General features: G+C 45.1%; 2 protein-coding genes across 2 annotated transcripts; one reads left to right on the top strand and one right to left on the bottom strand.

Moving 5' to 3' along the window:
* Positions 1,638-3,144, top strand: LOC8058097 (expansin-B3). Its single transcript, XM_002467463.2, has 3 exons — positions 1,638-1,932; positions 2,053-2,162; positions 2,370-3,144. Exons 1-3 carry the CDS (start codon positions 1,713-1,715, stop codon positions 2,886-2,888), a joined length of 849 nt encoding a protein of 282 aa, XP_002467508.1. The 5' UTR covers positions 1,638-1,712; the 3' UTR covers positions 2,889-3,144.
* On the bottom strand, positions 11,576-13,114 carry LOC8058096 (expansin-B3). The gene is made up of 3 exons (XM_002464906.2): positions 12,804-13,114; positions 12,578-12,687; positions 11,576-12,370 (listed from the first exon to the last, which is right to left on the bottom strand). The coding sequence occupies exons 1-3, from the start codon at positions 13,021-13,023 to the stop codon at positions 11,852-11,854; spliced, it is 849 nt and encodes a 282-aa protein (XP_002464951.1). The 5' UTR covers positions 13,024-13,114; the 3' UTR covers positions 11,576-11,851.

Below are 13,661 nucleotides of genomic sequence, written 5' to 3'. Positions count from 1 at the left end.
TTCGACTCTATCATATGCTTTATGCATATCCAACTTTACTGTCCATAGCCTATGCTTTCCTTTCTTCCTCTTAATGGAATGAATTTATACATTCATAAGCATTAAGGATATTATCTGCTATTAAGCACCCTCGCACAAAGGTGCTTTGGTGGACACTAATAACATCTGGAGAACACCCTTCATTCTAATTGCAAGCATCTTAGAAATCACCTTATAAACAACCGTTGCATAGAATGATGGGGCAAAATGGGGCCACCTTTTTTGGATTGTCAACTTTTGGTATCATCACAATAGTAGTATCATTCCATCCATCCAGAATAGATGCTGAATTTATGCCTGCAATACTTCTTGCACTAGATCATCACTCAACATATGCCAAAATCTCTTACTAAAAATTTCATGAAGCCCATCCGGCCCTAGGGCTTTTAGGTCCCCAATAGGAAAGAGTGTTGCTTCACTTCGTCATAAGAAAACGGAGCTAACAAACCATGGTTGATCTCTGGTATTACTTACCACTTAACTACATTCAGCACCTCCTCATCAACTTCATAAACCTCTGATTGGAATAACTAGGAAAATAGTTGTACATCATAGACCACAGAGTGTTGCCATCTTCATGCCTTGTCCCATGGTCATCAACCAAGCCCTTAATATTATTTCTTCTCCTCCTGCTAGATGCATAATGATGGAAAAAATAGAATTACGATCACCATGCTTTAACCGATTTGTGTGCGCCCTTTGGATCCATGTTAATTCTTGCTCCATCAATAGTTCCAGCCAAACTAGGATCTCCTTTTGGGTTGCGACCCTATGACTATTCAGAGGACCTCTCCACACCCTATGACTATTCACCTCATTTAATTAGCTATTAACAAAGGCAATTATCTTAGGATGCAAAAAGGATTGATAGATGCAGGCTTTTGACAGAAAGCTGCCTAGATTTTTTCTATTAGACAAAGGTATTAAATAGCAACTAATGGTTATGTCTCATAAAATTTTAACCTGTGTGAGAACATGGGTTATTGGGCAAATATTCATAGTGTAATTAGAAAAGACTAAATAACTTATAATTTAGAACGAAAGGAGCAGTAGCTAGTTGGTGGGTGTGGAGACCGATTACCCGTGTCAGTGGCATATATATGCACTGCACGGGATCAATACACATTGGGTTTTAAATTAGCTTTGCAATGATGAGGGATATATATTATCCATGTATTGCACGGGATCAGTAGAGGTACTGGCTTCCAGTTGCACCATATCCAATCCAATCCTACTTTTATAGTATATCGAATCATTCCAGCCTTGCCATCCAACGTCAAAGAGGTGTACGTAGAGCGAGTGTGTGGCCTTCGATAGAACGAGATTATTTGCAGGAATTGTGTGTTTACAAGTAACAAGCCATAACTGCCAAGATTTGATTCTATAATTACTCGCTCGTTAACCGACGCCTTCCATTCCTCCATGATTCGCGCGGTGCCCATGTGACACGACGGACCTCGCGAGCTCCTCAATAACGCGGGTCAGGTGTCCATGCCGCGGCCGGCCGGTCCGCGGATTGGTAGTTCAAGCGTCCCCGTTTCCCTGTCCTGCTGTGTCCCTGCCTATAAATACGACACCAGCAATGTCCTCCACCTCACACCATCGAAACACAAACCAGGCAGCAACGAACTGCCAAGCAAAGCCGAGGTCCCTAGGCCACAGCTACTGCAACAATGGCCACCGCGCTCTCCTTCAAGGCCGCCTTTGCAGTGGCCGCGCTCCTCTCCGTGGTCGCCGTCACCTATGGCGCTCCCGCCCAGCAGCAGCCCGACCTGCACAACGCCACCGACTCGCAGTCGCAGGACAGATCCTTGTTGTCCTACAGCAGTGGCTGGCTGCCGGCCAAGGCCACCTGGTACGGAGCGCCCACCGGCGCCGGCCCCGACGACAACGGTAAGGATCCGCGCGCATTCCAAGCCATCCATCGATCTCTCCGATCCATGTCTGTATATGTTGTCCTCTGCAATGTGGCCATGCCTAAATGTCTTCTTGTTTGTCCTGAATCTTTGCTAGGTGGTGCGTGCGGGTTCAAGGGCACGAACCAGTACCCGTTCTCGTCCATGACGTCGTGTGGCAACGAGCCCATCTTCAAGGACGGCAAGGGCTGCGGCTCATGCTATCAGGTGGGTGTGGGTGATAACCGTTTTTCACCACGGCCGACGATCGTTTAGTAGTTGGTGCCCAATCATTTTAATTACTTGGTTGGTCAAATGAATTGAAGATAGCAGCAGTAGCTAGCGTCCGGCCGTAGCGCTCGCCTTGGATTGCTCACATCACATCAGGACCACGTGCATCCGCTGACCTTGTGCTTGGCTTTTCCTCCTTCCCAGATACGGTGCCTTAAGAGCAACCACCCGGCCTGCTCCGGCGTGCCGCAGACGGTGATCATCACCGACATGAACTACTACCCGGTTGCCAAGTACCACTTCGACCTGAGCGGCACGGCGTTCGGCGCCATGGCGAGCTGGGGCCTCAACGACAAGCTCCGGCACGCCGGGATCATCGACATGCAGTTCAGGAGGGTGCCGTGCAACTTCCCGGGCCTGACCATCACGTTCCGCGTGCAGCACGGGTCCAACCCCATGTACCTCGCCGTGCTCATCGAGCACGAGAACCAGGACGGCGACGTGGTGCAGGCGGACATCATGCAGAACAACTCCGGCTACTGGGAGCCCATGCACGAGTCCTGGGGATCCATCTGGAGGATCGACCCCAACCGCCCGCTCAGGGGCCCCTTCTCCATCCGCATCACCAACGAGTCCGGCAAGCAGCTGGTGGCCAAGAACATTATCCCGGCCAACTATGTCGCCGACGTCGATTACCGCTCCTACGTCCAGTATACTAATTAATCGACCGACCACACGGTCCATCTTAATTAAGTGTTCTTTTGTTTAGTGGCTCGGAGACTTGAGGATTTTTCACCTCAATACCGTCGTGGTGTGTGAGCTAGTGTGTCCTGAAGATGCGTGGGAAATTAGAGGAGGCAAGCATCAATGTGCTCTCCCGCCCACACTGTCACTCTACCATTACCAGAGTGTGTAACCAGCAAATCATGGTTATATATAATTTATACTACTATATGGAGTATCTGCTGCTATTTAACTACTATACCATGTTGCCTCTTGTCTTCTGAAAAAGGGTTCTCTCTTTCGTGTGCACGTAGGCATCTTGGCTTTATTCAGCTACTTTCAATACTACACTTGCAGCCTAAACTTCCCGATCGGTTTGTAAGGCCTTGTTTAGTTGACTTCAAAAATAAAAAACTTTTCAAGATTTTTCGTCACGTTAAATCTTGCAACACATGCATAAAGTATTAAAAATAGTCAAAAATAAAAACTAATTCCATAGTTTATCTATAAATTGTAAGATAAATCTTTTGAATCTAGTTAGTCTATAATTAAATAATATTTATCACAAATAAACAAAAATGCTATAATTGCTGAAAATTTTTTATTTCACCAACTGAACAAGGCCTAAATTGCATAGCCGCAGGGCCCATCGCTGCGCACACGCAAAAGAGAAAATCAAGCCGTAACAGCATGACGAAACGAACGCAAGGCTTGCCCATGCAAAATCGTGCACCAAAACTATTGTGCCACAAGCCTCACTGCACTAGCCATATGAGTCTTTGTTATTTCTTATATAAAATGCACTTGCAGTCTCATTTAATAGGGACAGACAAGAAAAAATTTTCTCTAATTAATAACTCCTTGCTAAGCATAATTATGTCCTAAACATTAACTAGGTCTTGTTTAGTTTCGAATTTTTTTTAGTTTTAGATACTGTAACACTTTCGTTTTTATTTGGCAACTATTGTCCAATCTTAGATTAACTAGACTCAAAAGATTCATCTCGCAATTTATAGGCAAACTGTATAATTATTTTTTATTTTCGTCTATATTTAATGCTCCATGTAGATGTCGTAAGATTTAATGTTATATGGAATCTTAAAAAAATGATTTTTAGGGTGAACTAACAAGACCCTAATATGGGTATGGAAAAAGTATAGTAGTAGCAATGTAGGAGTGCAGCAGCATTATGGCATACTCACAACTAACTATGTCAGGGCCAAGGGACCTGTGCCTCTCATAAATGAATTGACTTTCTAATCAGATGATTGGTATCCTAGTACAGGCTGCTGGTCTGTAGCTGACTTGGAGTCCAGGTCTTATTTAGTTTGCGAAAAAATTTTAGTTTTGGTTATTTTTAGTATTTTTATTTGTATTTGATAATTATTGTTCAACAATAGACTAAATAGGTTTAAAAAATTCGTCTCATAAATTACAGACAAATTGTTTAACTAGTTATTTTTTTATTTATATTTAATACTTCATGTATGTCTCGCAAACAAAAAATTATGTATACGTCAAAGATTTGGTATGACACAATAAACAAGGCCATTTCTTCACCTTGCATCAGAGACACAGAGATTGGGATCACTGGTTAACGACGAGCTTTCCATGCTTTTCTGATGTTATTTTCTTCCAGGAGATTTAGTTCCCACTAAAATCCAAAAAGTTTTCAAGATTCCTCGTCACATCGAATCTTGCGACAGATGCATGAAGCACTAAATATAGACGAAAATAAAAACTAATTACATAGTTTACATGTAAATTGTAAGACGAATCTTTTGACCCTAATTAGTCTATAATTGGATAATATTTGCCACAAACAAACGAAAGTGCTACAGTAGTGAAATCCAAAAAGATTTCACATCTAAACAAGGCTTGTGCAGAGACAAGTTCAAAATATAGTTTTCGCTGCTACACAACAAAGTGGCGATGTAGGAATCTACATTTGTAATAATGACTAATGTTGGTCCAGGTAACCACCGGTCAAAATATCTGAGATATTTATTCTTTTGTTTGAAAATCCAAGGAAAAGCGAGAAACATCACACAACAAGTTCTAATGAAAGAACATGAATAACTTTTGTGTTCCCAAATCATGTTTCATAAATTTTGTGTTTTAATTTGGTATAAGTTATAAATTAATCCATTATTTTTGTGTTTAATAACTTTTGTGTTCCCAAGTTTGGCATAAGCTATAAGTAAAATCCTTACTTTTTATTTAGAACTTTTATACAAAAGTTGTGTCTCATAACTTTTGTATCTCCAAGTTTTTTAGAGCAAACTATTAATACTATAGGAATTTTAATATTATTTTAACACTTTAATGATACATAAATATTAAATTAGTTTTAGTACTTTTCTATTTTAGTTCAAACCTAATATATTTGTTGTTGTAAATTATTTTAATACTTTAACTTTTTTTTTTGCTAATGTAAACTATTTTATACTTCATCCATACCCATAAAGAAAGTCGTTTTGGACAAGGTTTTGGTCAAACATTGAGAATATAAGTCATGAATAACTTTTTAAATTGTTGAGTTTGGAAATATAAAAATCATATGAATATGATTTGTCTTGAAAAATACGTTCATGAAAATATACATATATCACTTTTTGTAAATATTTTTATAAAAACAAAGAGTCAAAGTTAGGCTTTGGAAACCGTGTCATTGTCCTAAACGACTTTCTTTACGGATATGTTGGGAGTATAATTTATATTTTGAAGATAAATATTATATAAATAATGATTGATTAATTGGCACATGTTGGATTCACATCTAACTTGGAGTCAGCGTGCCACACCAGCTTATAGAGTAGGTTAGACCATATTTAGACAGGGATGATACCGCTTGCATGTTTAGAGACCTAAGATAATCACCTTAAAAATTAAGAAAGCGGATGACACTATCGGGTAAGTTTGAGAATTTATGGTGATCACCTTGAAAGTTCAAAAATATGGATGACAACGTCTGCCAAGTTTAGGGATCGACAGATATCACTTTTGAAGTTTAAAGACTTGGATAACATCGCCGACCAAGTTTAGGGACCGACGGTGATTTTTGCTCATATATGAACATAGTGTATGTCTAAGTAAATTAGAGAAGTCTTGTATCTAAAAAACTAAACCATTTTATAATTTAGGACGGAGAGTATGGCTCCGTTTGGTACGGCTTCTCCAACGGCTTCAGGAGCTGTTTGGAGCCTTTTTTGCCAAACAGGGTAAAATAGAATGGCTCCATCAATGAAGCCTCTAAAAACGTGTTCTCATAGAGCTTTAGGCTGTGAAGAAGCCAAAAATAATGACTTCTCCCAATTCTACGTGGTGTTCTGTGAGAGCACATTTTAAAGAACGAGCTGTTTTACCGAATGATTCACCAAAATGGCTCTAGCTCCACTAATAGAGCTATTTATAGAGTCGAAGCTTTTAAAAAACAGTTTTACTGAGTCAGGCCAAACAACGCCAGCTTCAAAGACTAGGCATGTTGTTGTAAATCCATTATATATCCATGGCAGCGTGATGGGATGATTTATGCATGATGGGCATGCAATGCAATGCCATGCCGACGACGGTAGCGACAGAGCACGTACCGCGAGTGCGTGCGGTCACATGGCGAGACATATAGGCAAAAGCCATCATTAAAAGCGCACACAACCAACGGACTAAAAGCAGAACACCGACAACGCCAATCAAAGGCTCCGCGCCACCCCCCCGACCGTTAGCCGGTCGTTATATTCCGGACCAACCACGCCTTGCCCATGCATCAACGCAACGGCCGCCCGCGCCCCGCCCCGCCCCGCCCCGGTAGTTAGTGGTCCAGTTCCAGTGGCCGGCCCCTCCTTTGTTCCGTCGCGTCGCGTTGCATCGTCCGGCGCGGTCCGGTTCGCCGTGGACAAAACGGGCGCGCACGAAAACAACGTCGCGGTTCCGATCGATCGGTTCGATGGGCATGGCATGGGGCCCCTGCACGGGAGGGAGCGCGGGGGCACATGGGGAGGAAGGGAGGCCGCTCCGTCGCCGCTTTCACCCTTTTCAATGCTGCTGGCTGGTGATTGTTCGCCAAAGCCCACCCAAAGCAGGTGCAGGAAACGGGTTAGACGTTGTTGTACGTATTCGCCGGCGACCTTGGCCGTCCGATGGTCGCAGCACTGCTAGACAGCTGCGCCATGTATCGTCAGGTACTAGTTGTTGCACGCAGGTACACTGGTCCCCGGCCTTGTGGCACGCATCAGTTTAACGTAGGCGCTTTTCTGTCAGTGTCATTTGACACGTACGTACCTACGTCCGTCCGGCCGGCACTGCACCCTCCTCCGAGCAATACATGTCGTTGCTTTAGCACGGGATTATTGCCCCGGCTCCGACTCCGATCTGCAACAAACCGGATATAGGTGAGCGGTCGGCATGCGTCTCCATGCTTCTGGAGCTAGCACGAGCAGACCCATGTGAGCTGGGAAGAAATTTCCAAACCTGACACGATCAGGCAGCGTGCGCATCACATCACATCACTACCCGGCCCTAATAACCGGCCATCACGGGGGGTCCTTGATGAACGAGCACGCCACGTACGTACGCACGGCGTTATTAGCAGTCCATGCACGCCGCCTGGTTGATGGTTGTGTGTGTGTTTCTTTTCTTGACCACAAGCAGGAAACCTGCCATGTGATCGAGCGAGCTGTGTGCCATCGCCGCAGCATGCACGTTTGATTGCTTCAGCTTGTAAGCCATGCCAACATCCTTCTGAACTTCGCTGACCGGCCCTGCTAGCTCCTCATAAGTGCACTGCCAAATTCAGTTAGCGGACGGACGACAGTACATGTGGTTTGCAGTTCCTCACCCGTGACGTGGAGCGTATCATCCCCGCCCATTCGCGTCGCGCGCCCTTGTTTTCTTCGTTAATTATTATTTCCTATAGACCAAGCTAGCTAGGGATGACAATCTCTGAAATCATGTAGGTGCACTAAGCTACTTGTTTCAGTTCTACTGGTGCCGACCAACCTCCATTATTTTTCTCTTTTTATTTATCTTCATTCATCAGTTGTTCAAACATTCCGTCTGCCAAGTTGTTGCTACTAACAGTCTAGCACGAACCAACACCTGAAAACCGGCCCCGATTCTGGCTATCGATCGCCCCGGCCGAATGCGCGCTATCATTGGGAGTACGTGCGGCAACTTGACCTTATCACCATATATATCATCGACCATAATCCGGCATGATATCATGGAGTGCCATGTAAGTTTCGTTATTACTACTGCTTAGTCAATTACGCACGATCATGACAAAACCACACACACACACACACACACCCCATGCTAGCTAGTAGCTCCAATCATTCGTCGTACTACGCAGCAGCTAGCAACTGAAAGGAGCGAGTCGGATCACGCACGACGTATACATGCACCACTGTAGCTAGCTAGTCTCCCCGGGTAACATGCAGCAGGCAGCACACATGCGGTACACGGACCCGGAGACGGAGAGGTAGAGCACAGAGCAGAATCGCGTGCGTGCGCGGCACAAACTCCCCGCCGCGGGCGCAACAGCAGCTTGCCTTGCCGATAGCGGCAGAGCGGTTGCTGTCGCGGTGGCCCGCACCTCACATGCATGCGCGCGACGCGAGAGCGAGCAGACGGCGCCGTCGGCGTCCGGCTTTTCTTTTCGCGCGCACATGCGGCCGGCGGCCACCGGGCCCCGGCTGCGGCTCAAGCCAAAGTTGCCCAACGTCGCGTCGCGTTCCTCGGCACGACAAGAAGAGATAAAATGGTGGGGGGCCTCGAATGCGGAATGCCTGGTAGGCAAGATTTGCGTATCTCGAGTTTATCCGTACAAGAGAAAAAAAAAGATGTGCGTGATGCAAAAAAAAATAATAATAATAATAAAATACAGCGCAAGCAATTTCGATTGGCGGTTCGTCTAGTCTCAATGCATGTTTTGTAAAAGTGCCATATATATTAAATAAGGTATCACATAAATAAAATTATTGACTTAGCAAAGTTATTAAATGAAGGAGTTTCACCAGATGAGAGAATAATTCTATCCCCATGAAACTCATGTGACTCGTTTATAGTCTTGTTAACTATACCATGAAACTATGCATTAAGACTGGCCTTATTCTCCGCGACTTGAGCATGTTTTCATGGAAGAATTTTAGAAACGCCAACCTACAAACAGTATTTCGATCAATCTCTTGATTGTTGGATTTAATTTGGGATAAGCCTAATTTTAATTTAATTAAATCAAATAAATCGTAATACCTATATTTAAAGTTAGGTGTGATGTATATAGTTTTACTTCTTTATGGTATTTTGATTAAATGTTGACTTAACTTATAATATGTGGCTTACTCCACATATTGTGATGTATATAGTTTTACTTCTTTATGGAAATATATGGTTTGAACCCTATTCCATAAAAAAGTAAAACTATATACATCACAATATTAAATTGAGAGAGAATGAGCGTGTGCTCGTTTGGTCACGTTAGCAGCACGAATTGACCACCCTGGGTTCGAACCCGACGCCCACTGCATTTCTGTGTGCACTGTTTATGGGAATACAGAGAAAAAGCTCATCGGTTCAAAGAAAAAAACGGCGTGTGACTATGCATCGCCACCGAGCCATGCCCGGGCTCGGGCTAAGATATGATGTGGTGCAGGGTGGTCTTAGTTGCGCCACTTGGGCTAATTGATAGAACCATTTACTCGGCAATTACATGAAACCACTACGAGACTAATTGACTCAGATGTGGACTCTCTGTGGTTACTCCATTTGTCCGTATCTAGTAAACCTGAGAGCTATCTGTCAAGAAACCTTGCACGAGACAACACAAAGGATTACCACACCTTCTCTTTTCATGCTACTTCCAAGTTTTCCTATTCCACACATAGAGGTTAGAACCACCATAATTTTTTTATTCCCAAGTTTTCCTAGTATGATCTCCTGCGTGTGCACAGACAACACAAAGAACCATCACATCTTCTCTGTTCCTATTGCTTTAAGTTTTTCAGTTCCGATCTTCCGCTCGCACAAAGAGGTTAGAACCACTCTCCTTCTTTGTTCCTACTATTTCCAAGTTTTCACATTTCTTTCTCCTGTGTGCATAGAGGTTAATTAGAATCACTACATCTTATCTGTTTCTAATGATTTCAAAATTTTCTATTCCGATGTCCTGTGCGCAAGGTTGGAAGAGCAGATCTTCGAAACTAATCGACGTCTATCTGCAACACCTCATGTGTATAGGTAAATATAGATTTTAGGGAGCGGAAAGTTCTTACGTGACTGCTCCTCTTCTTGGCGACTAGCACCTCCGAAACATCTTCTTTCCAGTGTTTGAGTGATTATATCGTCTACTTCCTAGTGGACGTTTGAGTTATTGTTAGCTTTAAAGAATACACCAAAATTAGTTTTTTAATCTCAGGATTATTTTGTAGAGATAAAAGTTGAGAAGAGAAATGACGCCTATTCGCACCGAAGGGTTCTTTTTTTAAGCCCGCTCCAAATACTAATAAGTGCATCCATGTCATCATGTCCATGTGTATTGCGCGAGAATCATGGCTCGTTAAGTGGCGCAAAGTATCATTTGCATCCCCCCTCCTGAATCTAGATCCATTCTCGATCATCGTTATAATGTGTGTTCACATTAGAGAAGGTCGACCTGCATTTCACGTGATCGCGTTTACTGACGCGGTGACAAGAGTGAAATCTAAAGTCGTCTGCTCATCGAAGCTTCTCTTAATTGCAAGTCAGCCATGCAAGTTAACATGGGTTTTAGCGCCGCTAATCACGGCTCGAATCCAGTAGGGCCGTAGTAGTACGATTTACTTTTTCGCGACAATTTCCTCGGGGTCCCGCATGAAAGTAAGATCCGTGCATGATTAGTTCGAGGACTGACGGTTATGGAATCGGTTGCGCAAAAGCGTTTGGCGGGAAAGCGACTTTTGTTGGGAGATTTGCAGTATCCTTCGTTTGCTTTCGATCAAAACACTGCTTATCACTGTAATATAGGAACATACTACAGCACTGCACCCTTTGGCCTTTGCGGTGGCAGTGAAAACTACTATGCATGATGAACTTTTCTCTGCACAACCAAATGTCCTTGATATCAAAAAAGCATAAAAAAGCTTGTCGTTAACCAGTCACCTCTTCTGTTCTCTGATGGGCGGCTCGCTAGCTAGCTGTGCTCTGAGGCTCTGTTTAGCTCCCAAATTTTTTTTCGTCCCATCACATCGAATCTTTGAACGTATGTATAGAGTATTAAATATAGATAAAAAATAACTAATTACACAGTTTATATATAATTTGCGACGATTTTTTGAGTCTAATTAAACCATGATGGAACACTAATTGACAAATAAAATAAAAAATATACTAGCTAAATCTAAAAATTTTCGCCATTGAAACAAGGCCTAAAGAAAAGAGGTGCGCTCCAACCTGTACTAGGATAGCAAAAATACTGACCGTCTGACCCCATTCATCTGATGAGAAAGTCAATTCATTTATGAGAGGCACGGGTCCCATGACAGTTAGTTGTGAGTATGCCACAATATTGCTGCACTCCTACATTGCTAGCAACTACACTACACAGCGATCGGGAAGTTTAGGCTGCAAGTGTAGTAGTGAAAGTAGCTGAATAAAGCCAAGATGCCTACGTGCACACGAAAGAGAGAACCCTTTTCAGACAAGAGGCAACATGGTAGTTAAATAGCAGCAGATACTCCATATAGTAGTATAAATTATATATAACCATGATTTGCTGGTTACACACTCTGGTAATGGTAGAGTGACAGTGTGGGCGGGAGAGCACATTGATGCTTGCCTCCTCTAATTTCCCACGCATCTTCAGGACACACTAGCTCACACACCACGACAGTATTGAGGTGAAAAATCCTCGAGTCCGGTTGCCCATAACGGCAGAGCCACTAAACAAAAGAACACTTAATTAAGATCGACCGTGTGCAGTGGTCGGTCAATTAGCTAGTATACTGGACGTAGGAGCGGTAATCGACGTCGGCGACATAGTTGGCCGGGATAATGTTCTTGGCCACCAGCTGCTTGCCGGACTCGTTGGTGATGCGGATGGAGAAGGGGCCCCTGAGCGGGCGGTTGGGGTCGATCCTCCAGATGGATCCCCAGGACTCGTGCATGGGCTCCCAGTAGCCGGAGTTGTTCTGCATGATGTCCGCCTGCACCACGTCGCCGTCCTGGTTCTCGTGCTCGATGAGCACGGCGAGGTACATGGGGTTGGACCCGTGCTGCACGCGGAAGGTGATGGTCAGGCCCGGGAAGTTGCACGGCACCCTCCTGAACTGCATGTCGATGATCCCGGCGTGCCGGAGCTTGTCGTTGAGGCCCCAGCTCGCCATGGCGCCGAACGCCGTGCCGCTCAGGTCGAAGTGGTACTTGGCAACCGGGTAGTAGTTCATGTCCGTGATGATCACCGTCTGCGGCACGCCGGAGCAGGCCGGGTGGTTGCTCTTAAGGCACCGTATCTGGGAAGGAGGAAAAGCCAAGCACAAGGTCAGCGGATGCACGTGGTCCTGATGTGATGTGAGCAATCCAAGGCGAGCGCTACGGCCGGACGCTAGCTACTGCTGCTATCTTCAATTCATTTGACCAACCAAGTAATTAAAATGATTGGGCACCAACTACTAAACGATCGTCGGCCGTGGTGAAAAACGGTTATCACCCACACCCACCTGATAGCATGAGCCGCAGCCCTTGCCGTCCTTGAAGATGGGCTCGTTGCCACACGACGTCATGGACGAGAACGGGTACTGGTTCGTGCCCTTGAACCCGCACGCACCACCTAGCAAAAAGATTGAGGACAAACAAGACACATTTAGGCATGGCCACATTGCAGAGGACAACATATACAGACATGGAGAGATCGATGGATGGCTTGGAGTGCGCGCGGATCCTTACCGTTGTCGTCGGGGCCGGCGCCGGTGGGCGCGCCGTACCAGGTGGCCTTGGCCGGCAGCCAGCCACTGCTGTAGGACAACAAGGATCTGTCCTGCGACTGCGAGTCGGTGGCGTTGTGCAGGTCGGGCTGCTGCTGGGCGCGAGCGCCATAGGTGACGGCGACCACGGAGAGGAGCGCGGCCACTGCAAAGGCGGCCTTGAAGGAGAGCGCGGTGGCCATTGTTGCAGTAGCTGTGGCCTAGGGACCTCGGCTTTGCTTGGCAGTTCGCTGCTGCCTGGTTTGTGTTTCGATGGTGTGAGGTGGAGGACATTGCTGGTGTCGTATTTATAGGCAGGCACAGGACAGGGAAATGGGGACGCTTGAACTACCAATCCGCCGGCCGGCCGGCCGGCCGCGGCATGGATGGTCGCTACACGCCTACACCTGACCCGCGTTATTAGAGGAGCTCGCGAGGTCCGTCGTGTCACATGGGTACCGCGCGAATCATGGAGGAATGGAAGGCATCGGTTAACACGAGTAGCATACCATTATAGAATCAAATCTTAGGCAGTTATGGCAGGTTACTTGTAACATAATTCCTGCAAATAATCTCGGTCACGTCGAAGGCCACACACTCTACAATTCTTTGACGTTGTATGGCGAGGCTGGAGAGTGATTCCATATATAAAATTAAAGTAGGATTGGATATGGACATATGGTGCAACTGGCGTGCAATACATGGATAATAATATCCCTCATCATCATTGAAAAACTAATTTTAAACCGAATGTGTATTGATCCTGTGCAGTGCATATGCAACTGACAGGTATGCGGTATGCACAGCCACGAACTTGCTAGTACACTAGTACTCCCTTATA

This window comes from Sorghum bicolor, chromosome 1 (genome assembly GCF_000003195.3).
Source record: "Sorghum bicolor cultivar BTx623 chromosome 1, Sorghum_bicolor_NCBIv3, whole genome shotgun sequence".
NCBI classification, from domain to species: Eukaryota; Viridiplantae; Streptophyta; class Magnoliopsida; order Poales; family Poaceae; genus Sorghum; species Sorghum bicolor.
This window is presented reverse-complemented; position numbering and strand designations above follow the sequence as displayed.

What these genes read in the sequence shown, in the direction of transcription:
- LOC8058097 (XM_002467463.2), top strand. Translation starts at nt 1,713, where the DNA reads ATGGCCACCGCGCTCTCCTTCAAGGCCGCCTTTGCAGTGGCCGCGCTC. An exon ending in CGCCGGCCCCGACGACAACG is followed by an intron (nt 1,933 to 2,052) that starts GTAAGGATCCGC and finishes AATCTTTGCTAG; the next exon opens with GTGGTGCGTGCGGGTTCAAG. An exon ending in GCTGCGGCTCATGCTATCAG is followed by an intron (nt 2,163 to 2,369) that starts GTGGGTGTGGGT and finishes CCTCCTTCCCAG; the next exon opens with ATACGGTGCCTTAAGAGCAA.
- LOC8058096 (XM_002464906.2), bottom strand. Translation starts at nt 13,023, where the DNA reads ATGGCCACCGCGCTCTCCTTCAAGGCCGCCTTTGCAGTGGCCGCGCTC. An exon ending in CGCCGGCCCCGACGACAACG is followed by an intron (nt 12,688 to 12,803) that starts GTAAGGATCCGC and finishes TCTTTTTGCTAG; the next exon opens with GTGGTGCGTGCGGGTTCAAG. An exon ending in GCTGCGGCTCATGCTATCAG is followed by an intron (nt 12,371 to 12,577) that starts GTGGGTGTGGGT and finishes CCTCCTTCCCAG; the next exon opens with ATACGGTGCCTTAAGAGCAA.